The 13,105-nt window shown below is 38.4% G+C and overlaps 1 protein-coding gene across 3 annotated transcripts in view; it reads right to left on the bottom strand.

Moving 5' to 3' along the window:
* Positions 1-14: 14 nt before the first annotated feature.
* HEATR3 (HEAT repeat containing 3) overlaps positions 15-13,105 on the bottom strand; it is a 33,960-nt gene continuing 20,869 nt past the window's right edge. For all 3 annotated transcript variants that reach the window (XM_032784059.2, XM_032784060.2, XM_032784061.2), the window contains 7 exons: positions 11,771-11,928; positions 7,136-7,218; positions 6,657-6,793; positions 4,468-4,556; positions 3,052-3,195; positions 2,775-2,951; positions 15-1,786 (listed from right to left, as the gene is read on the bottom strand). In XM_032784059.2, the coding sequence (XP_032639950.1) occupies positions 1,664-1,786; positions 2,775-2,951; positions 3,052-3,195; positions 4,468-4,556; positions 6,657-6,793; positions 7,136-7,218; positions 11,771-11,928 (911 nt within the window). In that variant the 3' untranslated portion in view covers positions 15-1,663. The remainder of the gene's footprint in view (positions 1,787-2,774; positions 2,952-3,051; positions 3,196-4,467; positions 4,557-6,656; positions 6,794-7,135; positions 7,219-11,770; positions 11,929-13,105) is intronic.

The raw sequence follows: 13,105 nt of genomic DNA on the forward strand, positions 1-13,105 counted from the left end.
CTAATTTCTCTAACTTTTACTGCAAAATATATTTTATTAAAAAGTCTGCTAGTTCACACTTAGGAATGATTCGTATATTCACAATGGACAAACTCAAAATTGTCCAAAAAGGAAAACCACACATAGAAGCCGTGAGTAAAATCTCCTCTTCCAGAGGGATAAAGTAATATATTTTTTCTTCTCCTCACTGGGACTAGGACACTGAACAATAAAGCAAAATATATCCATTCCTGGAATCTGGTAAAAAATTCTGGGCTGATAGGGGTAAAAATCTGATCAGAACAGTTAAAATACTGAGTATTTAGAAGAATCCACTTTAGTGTTCGCTACTAAAACCTCTGTGGAACTGACACAATAGCATCAGAACGTTAAAGTCTTCAAATATTCCATTTCAATCACGCAACAAGGCTTAACAGGTAAGCTCTAAAAATACTCCCCCTTTCCCTCCCAAAGGTTTATACAATATTTTACATCTTTGAAGTGTTCAATTCTTCCCAATTTTATTTGTCTTTGAATAAGGCTCCACCTCACATAATGAATAAAACTGATTGGTTTTTAGATGTAATGTTTGTATTCCCAGTTCTCCAAAGCCACATACACACACACACACATCCCCTAAACTTATTTTTCTACATTGTGTATTTGAGATACTTTTGTTTTCATGAATTAAACGAATACATTTTAAAAAATTAATAAAAATTGTTTCATATATAAAAGTCCATCTTTGTCTTTATGCATCCATAATCAGTGACACTTCTTTCAAAATAGGTAATGTATTTTATAGGCATTTCACGGGTCTCAGTTTAAAATCTCTAACACACATTTGAGTAGATATCATTTAAACAATTTAAAAAAAAATCTTTTATATCACATTTCAATACAAAAATAGTTGTATTTGTTATTAGGTGTATTACTTCCCCGAATCCAAACTTTTACCTTAATGTAGGATCTACAGAAGGGTAGTAAAGCCTATTGAACTGATTTTCAGAAAGCTGAATACCCACAAAATGAAGTGAAAAATCAGGCTGAATATCTTTTGCAGGTTTCTTCTAAACTAACTTCCACAATAATTGCCTGTCATGTAGGAATTTATTGTACTGGATGAAAGTGAATTTGACATAGCTTCGTCTTTGACAAGCCTTAAAGGACAAAAAATCCAAATGCTGATCATAATCTATGTACCTATCATACTTTGCTCAGGAAACTTGCCAAAGCTTCCCTTTCAATTCTGAACACAGCTGACAGTATACCTTAACTTTCGTAGGCATTCAGCCACTACTTAGATCCTCTAAAAAAAAGTCTAGGCTTCTTCTGAGTTTTCTCAACTTTTTAGGTAACTGTGATTTTCTTTTTTTAACTAATTTCTTGTGGTATAATTCTGTGCCAGGGTATATGAAGGTTTCCACACAATGAGAGTAAACTGTATTTACATATCCCAAGACTGCAACATCATTTCTTGCCAGCATGAACATGGAATTTCAAAGTAATGCAATACTTTCATATGCTGAATCCAGCTTTAATATTGCATCTTCCCAGAGAGCATAAAAGACGTATAATGTAAGAAATGCAATGTTAACATAAAAACAGAACTCCCTCTCCCCAAAATTCTAGAATTCAAAACTTATATATTTGACAATCAATAAAGAAAACCTTAAAGTCCGTTTCAAGAAGTCTTTTTTCCCCCTAATGTCTCTTGATAGGCAATGAATCTTCTCAAATTCATTTTGACATTGTCAAGAACACACAACTGATCTGTACTGTACTGTGCTTTTCCTTCTTTTCGCATCTGCAATAAAAACACACACACACACACACATATATATATTATATATATATATATATATATATATATATATATATAAAATTGAGAAGGCAGATTTTCAGATTAGGACAGCCAATCACTCCTCAGATGCCCACTGGCAGGATATGATGCTCCTGCCTTTCAAGAATTACACAGTTAAATCTGTAACATGTATTTATCCTCTGTAGATATTTTAGGGCAAAGCACTCACATTTAATGAAGGGTCAATTGGTGGAGTATGACAGCCGCTTCTGCTAGAGTGAATTTGTTGTGCCCTAGAATGATGGGCTAATAGATATTAGGCCATCCAGCAATAAACTATGGAAATAAAAATGTATCTATTTTAAAACTTTATTGGAGCTTTTAGCCTCCTGGGTGTCACCTGGCTAAAGGAACACAATGCTTTGAAAATTTACCACCCTTTTAAAGAAAAAAAAAATTAATTTGAGGGATCAGAAGTTTCACTTGTATAATTTCACTTAACACTATAGGATTCTGGTTAAGACCTATCTTAACTAAGCAGCAACAGGATAAATACATGCACATTTGGACACTCATGCAAATTAAAACAAGAAGTCAAACTAGTTTCAGAAGAGGATTTCCTCTCTCCTCTCTAAAGGTTAACCATGTTTGGCCCTCTCTACCCATGGATGAATTTGGAGAATCAATGTACCAGGATTTCAGAGAAAGATGGCCAATAACACCAAAGGTGCCTCGTAGTAAATATGGGATTAGTTCTTTATGCACATGGTTAAATTGACTGTCAAGAAAGGAACTTTTCTTTCCATCTAAAGCATACTAAGAGCAAGTGAGATTTGGTTTTTTGCTCTCTTTTGTGCACTGAATATTTTAAAATCATGTGGGCATATCTCACAAAATTTCCTAGTAGTACAAGAAGCAAAACTAATCTCAAGTGTTAACTTAGACTGTGTTTTGAGGCCTTGTACTGGTTACTAGTTTGTGAGATGCCTACCCGTATTTTGAAGACTGGCTGGAATTCTTTCAGTGCAGGGAGCAATTTAATCTGAACTGCTGCTTTTTCAGCCTCTGTCCCATCTGCAAAAACATCAAAGAGAGCATCCAGAGCTTCTCCAGCTACCACAAGAGAAGAATCCTTCATAGCAACCTCAAGAAGAAATTTTCCAATCATCTGAAAAGAGAGACTTATTTTTATAAACATGGCATTATAAAACAATGGCATGTAATTGTCACTAAAGCAGTTTCGGGGTTGCTACCCATGTATTTTTTACCTTTAGTGTTTCAGCTGTATCTTCTATTTTTGCCAGCACGCTGCCAGCAATTCCCAGGATGCTAACTATATTTACTCTAACACTGATATTACTGTTATGAATACTAGTTTCACATAAAGTCATCAGCTGCTCAGGAGTCATACACTGTTTAAAAGAAAAGTAAAGGTCAGACAAATTTAAATTTCCAGAGAAACACTATTTCAAGGAAAAATCTTTAGGTCATTTGCTTCTATATAAGACAGACAAATCCATAAGAGATAAGCAGCATCTGTATATTATGAAAAAAGTTAAGACTGAAGATGGAATCAGCGTGGAGATTATTAAACTATCCTTTTACTCCTTTAGGAATTTCCTCCAAAAAAGGCTCAAGGCTCATTGTCATGGCTCTGCAGGTAAAAAGCCCTGAACCAAAAGCCACATATTTACCTGAAATATTTGAATAACTCCTTCTAAACCATTAACAACACTAAAGAAACTATCAAGACCTTTTAATCTGTCCCTCAAGGTCCCACCGGGGAGTGGGGTCGGGGGCATGGCCCGCTCCGCATGTGCCATGGCTCAATGTAGCTCCCGAGAAGCAGCTGGCATGTCCCCCCTCCGGCTCCTACGTATAGGGACAGACAGAGGGCTCCACACACTGCTCACATCCCCCGCAGCTCCCATGGCCAATGAGAGCTGCAGGGGCGGCAGCTGCAGATGGGACACCGTGCAGAGCCACCTGGCTGCACCTCAGCCAGGAGCCAGAGAGGGGACATGCCACTGCTTCCGGGAGCTGCTTGAGGTAAGCGTCGCCCGGAGCCTACATCCCTGAGCCACCCCCTCTGTGCCCCAACCCCCTGCCCCAGCCCTGATCCCCCACCTGCCTTCCGAACCCCTCAATCCTAGCCCAGAGCCCCCTCCTGTACCCCACACCAGAGCCCGCACCTCCAGCCGGAGCCCTTATCCCCCGCCCCCGCACTCCTGCCCCAGCCTAGAGCCCCTTCCCACATGCTGAACTCCTCATTTCTGGCCCCATCCCAGAGTCCTCACTCCCAGCTGGAGCCCTCACCCGGAGCCCTCACCCTCTCTCACACCCCTACCCCAATGTCATGAGCATTCATAGCCCACCATACAATTTCCATTCCCACATGTGGTCCTCAGGCCAAAAAGTGTGCCCACCCCTGTTGCAGGAGCATACTTTTTTCAGCAACCTTATTTATCTATGAGAAAAATTAGGATGAATTTTATTAAACCTGTAATTCTAGCAGTGTTAATAAGCACTATTACAACGCTTAAAACATTAAACATCAAGTTACAAGAATTTAGCACTCTTTAAAGATTGGTTTGTTTCAAAACCATTCAAGTACAATCTGATGTAAATTTACTGAACCTGTATCTACCAGAATGCCCAACGTTTGGTAGAAAAACCTCTCTCACCTGAGATATATTCTTTGATGCCATTGTTTGCAAGAGAGCCCTCATAGCACTAGTTACAGCTTCCAGGAATTCAGTGTGTGTAGGAAATTCTGCTCAAAAATAAACACAAAGCCGAAGAGTCAGAACAAATTTTAAATCATTTTAAGGACTTTCTGCACTGAGAGCAGAGAGAAATTTCCTTCCATTCCACATCTATTGGTGCTACCCCATGTTAAAACCTAGATTTTCAGAGACTGGGCCTCTAGCTTTGTGTGTGGAAACTGCCAACAATTTCATGTTCATATTTGTATCTGCAATTTATGCCACAGATGTCTGAAGTCCTAGTTTTCAGACACAATCCAGGACTAGGACTTCTAAGTGACATCAAATATAGGTGTAAAATTATGCATGCAAAAAGTGAGGCCTAATTAAGGACAAACTGAAAATTTAGCACAAGTGTCCCACACCAATATTTCAGACCATAAGCACCACTGGAGCACTAAGAGGAGCACTGCAAAGAAGCTAAGCAGGTATTTTAAAACTCACTTCCTAGATCTCTTAAGAAAATTTGTAAGACGTCCAGAATTTTTCCTGGGACTCTGAGCTCCAACATGCACCCAGAATATTAGCATCTCTACATCACCTGTTAGTTTCCCCCTGGCATGCCGTAAACCCTGGGAAACCTAGGACTTGAACTGCGCCCACAAAATTTTGAATACTCAACTGCTCCCCAATACCAACCACCTTCTTGCATGCATATTCTTCTGTATTTTAACACTTTTCATTCTCTGTTAATGTTCTTTTGTTGCTATTTACAGGCTTTTGCAGGAGTAAAAACGTGCAGTGGCACCTTACAGATTCCTATCCCAGTTAGGAGACTAGAGCTTTGAACAGCTACTTATACCAGTAGTCCACATAATTTGTTACAGTGTTTCTAGGCCTGTCTACAAGAACTGTGTGTCGGCATGATTATCTGCTACAGCTAGGAGCATCTGTCATCCGACACACCTATCCACAGCATAGAATCATGAGCTAATGTTGTTCTTGTAGTGTAGATGGGCCCTTAAACTATTGATCTCCAGCACGCTTGCTCATCAACTGGTCACCTCTCAATCTGAAAGCAGCATTAGTAACTGGGAAATCTTCACAATAGCTCTCAGTGGAATTAACACAGAAGCTTTTTAGAGACATAGGAATAAGTTTGTTACTCAACAACAGTACTGTTTTAAAAGAACATTGTCCAACAGGTTTATCATCTTCATTCAAATCAAATCATCACCACACCAGGAAATCTGATAAGCAGCATTGATGTTTAGTCCTAAATGCAAAACGTTTGGGGCAAATGATTAAATTTATTAGACATCTACGTTTTCAAGAGTGGTACACAAAAAATACACGCATAACTTGTGCCCCAGAGAAAGAGAGGCCTGCTATATTTCCTATTTTGATAAGCATGCAAATACTAGAGTTTGTTTCAGCTTTGCAAATCACTTTGGGAATAGCGTCCTGTGATGCCTAACCTGAATTATAATGCTGGTGACATGCCATTTCAGATAAGTGAATTCTCTCACACTCAGATTTGTTTACATATACTCGGGAGATGTCCTGCTCTCCCTGACAATAGCTTGTCTTATGTGATCAACTGAAAAAACTGCCACCATCACAGGTATGACCAAATGTAGATGTTGTGGTCTCATGTTAGGATGGGGCTTCCACACTGGTTAAGTCACTTTATATTTCAGTGCTTGCATATACTGATGTAAAACATACTACGCACTCTAAAAACTTTATTCGATCAGAACTTTCCTGGGTAAGGAGACTATGTGAGGTTTACATAGCCTTGGTGCATGGCAACATATTCCCAACATCAGTTTTTCTTGCATCTGGAAGGCAGCACGGAGGGGATTAGTAATAAAATTGTATTAAAATAAATGCTATATACACCTCTACCCCAATATAACGTGACCCAATATAACACAAATTCGGATATAACACGGCAAAGCAGCGCTCCAGGGGGGCATGGGGCTGCGCATGACAGTGGATCAAAGCAAGTTCGATATAACACAGTTTCACCTATAACGTGCTAAGATTTTTTAGCTCCCGAGGACAGTGTTATATTGGGGTAGAGCTGAATATAAAATCTACTTATAATAGAAGCAATCAAACCCTTCTGAGTTAAAGTTTATCTAACATTATGGCCTTAAACCTACCTGGTTGAGAAAAAACTAGCTGGGAGAGGTGCTGTGCAAGTGACTGAAGTGCTGAAGCTCCTCCAAGACAATCCACATCTGATACTAACAAAATGCTATGGAGACACGTTAGAGCTCTGCACTGTACCGTGTTCATTCTGGAACAAAGTAAACAACAGGAATATGCTTTTTGAGGCTCTATTAATAAAAAAATAATCAATATAAACAAGGAATTTTAATTTAATTATGCAGTGTTGAGGTGGGGTATAATTTACCTGGGGATCACACAATATCTGCATGTAAATATTTGTATCTTGTTACTAAAACAATGTGGCAGACTTGTAAAGTCCAGCTCTTTAGGGCGACCCAAGAACCCCCCCCACATTAAAGTATCAACGTTTATAATACAGAAAATCTTGAAATTGAAGATCTGGTGTTACATTCATAATTTAATTACAAATGCACTGAAAATTTTAAAAAAAAGTCAAAGAAATTCCTACTTTCTAATTAATGGCTTCCAAGATGGACTGTGTGTACAGATGTCTACAGCAACACTGTTCGGAAAAGCGGTTTTTTCAAGAATCTGGAAAAAAAGTTCGGCAACAGTTTTTTTGGGGGTGAAGGACAGTTTAATGTTTCCGTATTTAATTAAAAACCTCTTTAAACAATTGAAAATGAATATGCTGCATAATTTCCACAATGCTGCAGAATCCAGGGACCTTACCAGAGATTTTAGGTTCAGTTTGCCACAGAGTACACAGGGCCTTGAATACAGTTAACCTTACGTAAACACCCCCTTTGTTCTCGATTCTATCACACTGCCATACCACTACTACTACTGCAAGATGAGGCATGTTACCTTCACAACCCACAATTAAGAATGAGCTAGGCACTTTACAAATAACCCTGAACTTTTGCCAATCCCTCATACCAAGTTTTTAAGGTTAAAAAGTTTAGGTAAGATTCCCGCAGCTGAAAAGATAGAAAGATTAACTAGAGAACTTCCAAAGTTCTTCCCGTTGTTCACATAAAGAACTTGTTAGCAAGTAGGGAGCAAATTAGACTATTAAAGAATGACAGGAAAGGCTTTAAAAAAAAAAATCAGATGTTATTCAGATCATCCAGTGCCATTCTGGATCCACATTTGAAAGAAATCAAACTACTTCACCTGCACAACTAGATGAAGCAATTTTATGGTAACATCAACCCCTAATGGCAGAGTCCCCAATATGACTATGTACTATCACTGAACAAGATGTTTGGAAGTTTGATCTTTTTATTACAAAGGAACAGCTTCAATGTGAAATCAGTCAATTTTCTTTCTAAATGTACTCAAACTTGTCTCAGACTTTACACCTAGCCTGAAGTTCCCCTTTGAATTTCTGTTATTTTACAGTCCTATTTTCTTATCTTAAAAAATGTTTTCCTCTTCCTTGTTACTGCATGAAAAACCTAAACACACAGGGGAAACTCACTAGTTTTTTCTGTGTAAAGTCAGGAGTGACCAAGCAAAAAACCCCAAAACACTGTCAAATAAAGCAAACAAACTAAAACAAATATTTTTCTCATGTTGCCAGTTACAGTTATCTGAGTTGTTACTTGTAAAAGTAGCAGGTGAAATATATTTCCAGAAACATGATTTTTTAAGTTGGTGTCCTTTTAAGTACTAGAGGATTAAAGTTATTTTCCTGGGCTGCATCAGTTATAAAGATGAATTAGAAATAAGTTTTAACAACCCAAAGCTCTTAACCTGTTAACAAAATATTGTGTATTTTTGAGAAGGATCCAAGCATATGTACATATATTTTAAAATAAACAGTAAGAGTCATGGCTCTGCTTCTGTTAAAGTGGCCTAGAGAGCAAAAGCAAAAATTTGCTAACCACAGAAATCTGTGCTGAGATTGGGGCAGGGAAGGGTAGGAACAGAAATAACTAGATTCATAGCTTCCAAGGCCAGAAAGGATCACCGTGATCATCATCTGACTTCCTGTTAACAGGCCATTGAACTTCCCTAAAATAATTCCCAGAGCATATCTTTTAGAAAAACATCCAGTCGTGATTTTTAAATTGCTAGGGATGGAGAATCCACCAAGACCCTGAGTAAACTGTTCCACTGCCTGATAAGGAATACATTTTTAAGTGTAGGTTATTTCCAGTCTGAATTTGTCTAGCTTCAACTTCCAGTCATTGGAGTGTGTTATGACTTTCTCTGTTAGAGTGAAGAGCCTATGATAAAATATCTGATCCCCACGTAGGTACTCCTAAACTGTGATCTAGGCATCCCTTAACCTCGTCTTTGTTAAGCTAAATAGATTGAGCTCTTTGAGTCTATCACTACAAAGCATGTTTTCAAAACCTTTAATCATTTTTGTGCCTCTTCTCTTAACCCACTCCAGTTTATTAACACCCTTCTGGAACTGTGGACATAGTTTGCCACTAGCAATCACACCAATGCCAAATACAGCAGTAAAATAACCTCTTTACTTCTACTTGAGATTCCCGTATATGCATCCAAGGACTACACTAGCCTTTTGGCCACAAGAGCACATTGGGAGCTCATGTTCAGCTGATTATCCACCACAATCTCCAAACCTTTTTCAGAGTCATTGCTTCCCAACAGAGAGTCCCCCGTCTGATAAGTATGCCTTACATTCTTTGTTACTACATGTATATATTTAGCCGTACTAAAATGCTAATTGCTTGCTTGCGCTCCAGATTGCTCTCTATTAGTGATTTGTCCTCTTCATTATTAACCACTCCCCCAATTTTTGTGTCACCTGAAAACAGTGATTTTATGTTTTCTTCCAGGTTATTAATAAAAATGTAAAATAGCATAGGACCAAGAACTGATCCCTGCACAACCCCACTAGAAACATACCCACTCAATAATGATTCCCCATTCCCCATTACATTTTGAGACCTATCAGTTAGCCAGCTTTCATTGCATTTAATATGTACTATGTTAATTTTATATTGTTCTAATTTTAAAATAAAATGTTATGTGATACCAAATCAAATGCCTTACAAAAGTATATTACAGCAACACAGTTACCTTTATCAACCAAACTGGCAATCTCATCCAAAATAGATATCAAGTTAGTATGACAAGATCTATTTGCCATAAACCCATGTTGATTGGCATGATTATATCGCCCTCCTTTAATTTTTTATTAATTGACCCATATCAGCCACTCCATTATCTTGCCCAGAATCCATGTCAGACTGAGTGGCCAATAATTACGTAGGATGTCCCATTTACCCTTTTTAAATATTGGCACAATATTTGGCACATCTTCAACACTGCAAGCAGCTCTGGTTGTCCCATCTCAACAATGATATACTGGAATTGGAAAAGGTACAGAAAAGGGCAACAAAAATTATTAGGGGTATGGAACAGCATCCATACGAGGAGAGATTAATAAGACTGGGACTTTTCAGGTTGGAAAAGAGACAACAAAGGGGGGATATGATAGAGGTCTACAAAAGTATGACTGGTGTGGAGAAAGTAAATAAGGAAGTGTTATTTACTCTCTATCATAACGCAAGAACTAGAGGTCACCAAACAAAAATAGGCAGCAGGTTTAAAACGAAGAAAAGGAAGTATTGCTACACAGTCAATCTGTGGAACTCCTTGCCAGATGATATTGTGAAGGCCAAGACTATAACAGGGTTCAAAAAGAACTAGGTAAGTTCAAGGAGGATAGGTGCATCAATGGCTATTAGCCAGGGTGGCCAGGGATGCAAAATCATGCCCTGAAGTATCCCTAACCTCTGTTTGTCAGAAGCTGGGAATGCATCACTTGATGATGACCTGTTCTGTTCACTTCCTCTGAAGCACTTGGCATTGGTCACTGTCAGAAGACAGGATACTAGGCTAGATGGACCAATGGTCTGACCCAGTATGGCCGTACTTATGTTCTTAAATCACAACATTAGCTTTCTTCCAGTCTTCTGGAACTTCCTCAGCATTCCAAAACCTAAAATCAACATTAATGGTCCTGCAAACTCCTCAGCCACCTTCTTTAAAACTTTTGGATGCTAGTTATCTGGAACTGCTGGATTTTAAAATGTCTATCTTGAACAGTTACTGTTTAACATCCTCTTGAGCTATTAGTACACTAGGAAGAACGTTATATGATGTGAGTAGACTATGCAGTTTTCAGTGTTGTAGCTATGTAGGATATGACACACACAAGATGGATGAGGCAATACATTTTATTCAACCAACTTTTGTTGGTGAAATAGACAAGCTTTCAAGTTCCACAGAACTCTTCTTCAAGTGACCTCCAGCTTCAGCTGGAGCTCAAAAGCTTGTCTCTCACCTACAGAAGATGGTTCAATAAAACATATTACCTCATCCACCTTGTCTCTATCTAGGTTGTGAAGAGTAGTCAGCACAGATGATTTATTTTGCCCTTCTTACAGCTTCTACAGAAATCTTCTCACTAGTTAAAGGCTAGTTCCAGAACAGTTCATGCTACAGAGTCTATCTAAGCACTGATGCAACAGAGAGAGCCTCCAAGTGTGTAGAGACAGGGACTGGTGTACAGTGTTTAAGAAAAACTTTACTATAGTCACTTTAAAAAATGACCATTTCATATTTTCTGATGCCTGTGAAATCCTACTAAGATGAGTTTTGGGGACTCAACAGCAAACTCAGAATTGGCAAGTAGACTACCGAAATGAACAATTTAAGGGGTGGGGGACGGGGGGAGAAGTCTGTATTTATTTCAGTTTGCTCTCTGGCATTTTCCCCCAGCCTGGCTAGAAGTGAAAATTGGCATTTATTCCCATGGCTTGTTCAATTTCCATTTTCTCTATGCAGGCACTCTTAACATATCCAACTTGGAAAATCATGTACAGTTTCAGAAAAGACCAATATCTGACTTCATTCCTGACATACCGGAGAAATTGTCTTGTCCCATTTACACCACAGAATTATTTAGGTTAAGTCAACTTGTATGAATTATGCTGTATATCCAGGATTTTTTAAAAACGCTAAAGGTTGATTAAAAATAAATCTTCCTGTACTGAAGTTGGATTAGAATAATTTGTTGGTCTAAACTGAAGTCTAAATCAAAACCAGTGAAAAGACTGAATCTGAGTTGTGATCAGATGATATATAGCGATTCTACCTTCTTTGGAATAAGGTTGTTCATGAGTGCTGCGTGAACCTCGGCAGAGAGGCAAAGGGGTGACATGGGCTGTCCACTTCCCTCATCGTAAGAGTTCTCCATAAACAAATCACTCTCATCACTGCTGGAGAGTTCTTCCCATTCGTCGTCAGAGGGATCTGAGAATAGAACACAGCTTTAAGAATGAAATTTGAAGTCACACACAAACGAGGTACCCCCAACTCCTGAATTATCAAGTATGCAAACCAGCGTCTGATGCCCAGTTTAACTCCAGAAAAATATTACAAGGCAGTCTTTAGGAACTAGTGCTCTCGTACATTTCAAGCCTACAGCCTTGTGCATGACACACACACACAGTATCATATGAATTATTTTAATAAAAGGCTCATGTTTAGGTTAAGCTTATTCAATTTATCAAGTACTACAGGATGGAACATACTGCTGAGTTTGGTATATTTTTATGCATTCTGAGACTGCATCTGTAGAGGGCAAGGGATAGATTTACATATAAACATATGTAATATAAATATTATACATATATTACAGTATATTTAGCTATTTCCTCATTACAGCTGATCCTCAGTCAACCCACATTTGCAGCCCCACCTGACAACTCCTGCTCCCTGCATTATGCCCCCATTGAGAGGAAGCTGGGATCTGGAGTGTGGAGTCTGTCTCATGAAAGTTCAGCTAATTCCCTTGGGTCCCCTGGTGAGCAGAGTATGTCTGTGAATTCAGTACACTGGCTGAAGTTCGGAAATCAAAATATATTTGTCCCTAAGCAACCTGAAAATTAAATGAACACCCGTCTCTGGATTCCTCTTAATTCCTACAGACCTTATTTCTGTCTAATCATGGAGTGTAGTAACGCAAGGGGTTTGTATTTTATAGTGAGTAAACAAAGAGCAGGATATTCGGCTACCCACAAGAGATTTTCTAATTAAACGAGGAAATCTTATGAATTACTGTTCATTAGATTAGCTATTCAGTTTTAAAAGACCTTCATTTACTAGGTGCAGAATTTCTCACATGGCAGAAATTACCAAACGGACTACATGGTGTTAATAGGGTTTTCATCAGAACCGGCAAGATTTACTTAAGAAGTTATCACCTAAATGTGGGCAGCCTAGGGATCAAATTTACATTATAGTCAGGAGCAACAGTGTCAGAGATTACAAATTCCAGCTGCTCATTTTATTCATGTTGAGGACTCCTCAGTTATTTGATTATTTTATTAACTGTCAGAAGAATGACCAATAAACTAGGATTGAAAAGAAGAGACAGACTAACTACTGGAGAGACTAGCCAAAACTGGAAAAAATGTATATATATATT

The sequence above is a fragment of the Chelonoidis abingdonii genome, chromosome 19 (genome assembly GCF_003597395.2).
Source record: "Chelonoidis abingdonii isolate Lonesome George chromosome 19, CheloAbing_2.0, whole genome shotgun sequence".
NCBI classification, from domain to species: domain Eukaryota; kingdom Metazoa; phylum Chordata; order Testudines; family Testudinidae; genus Chelonoidis; species Chelonoidis abingdonii.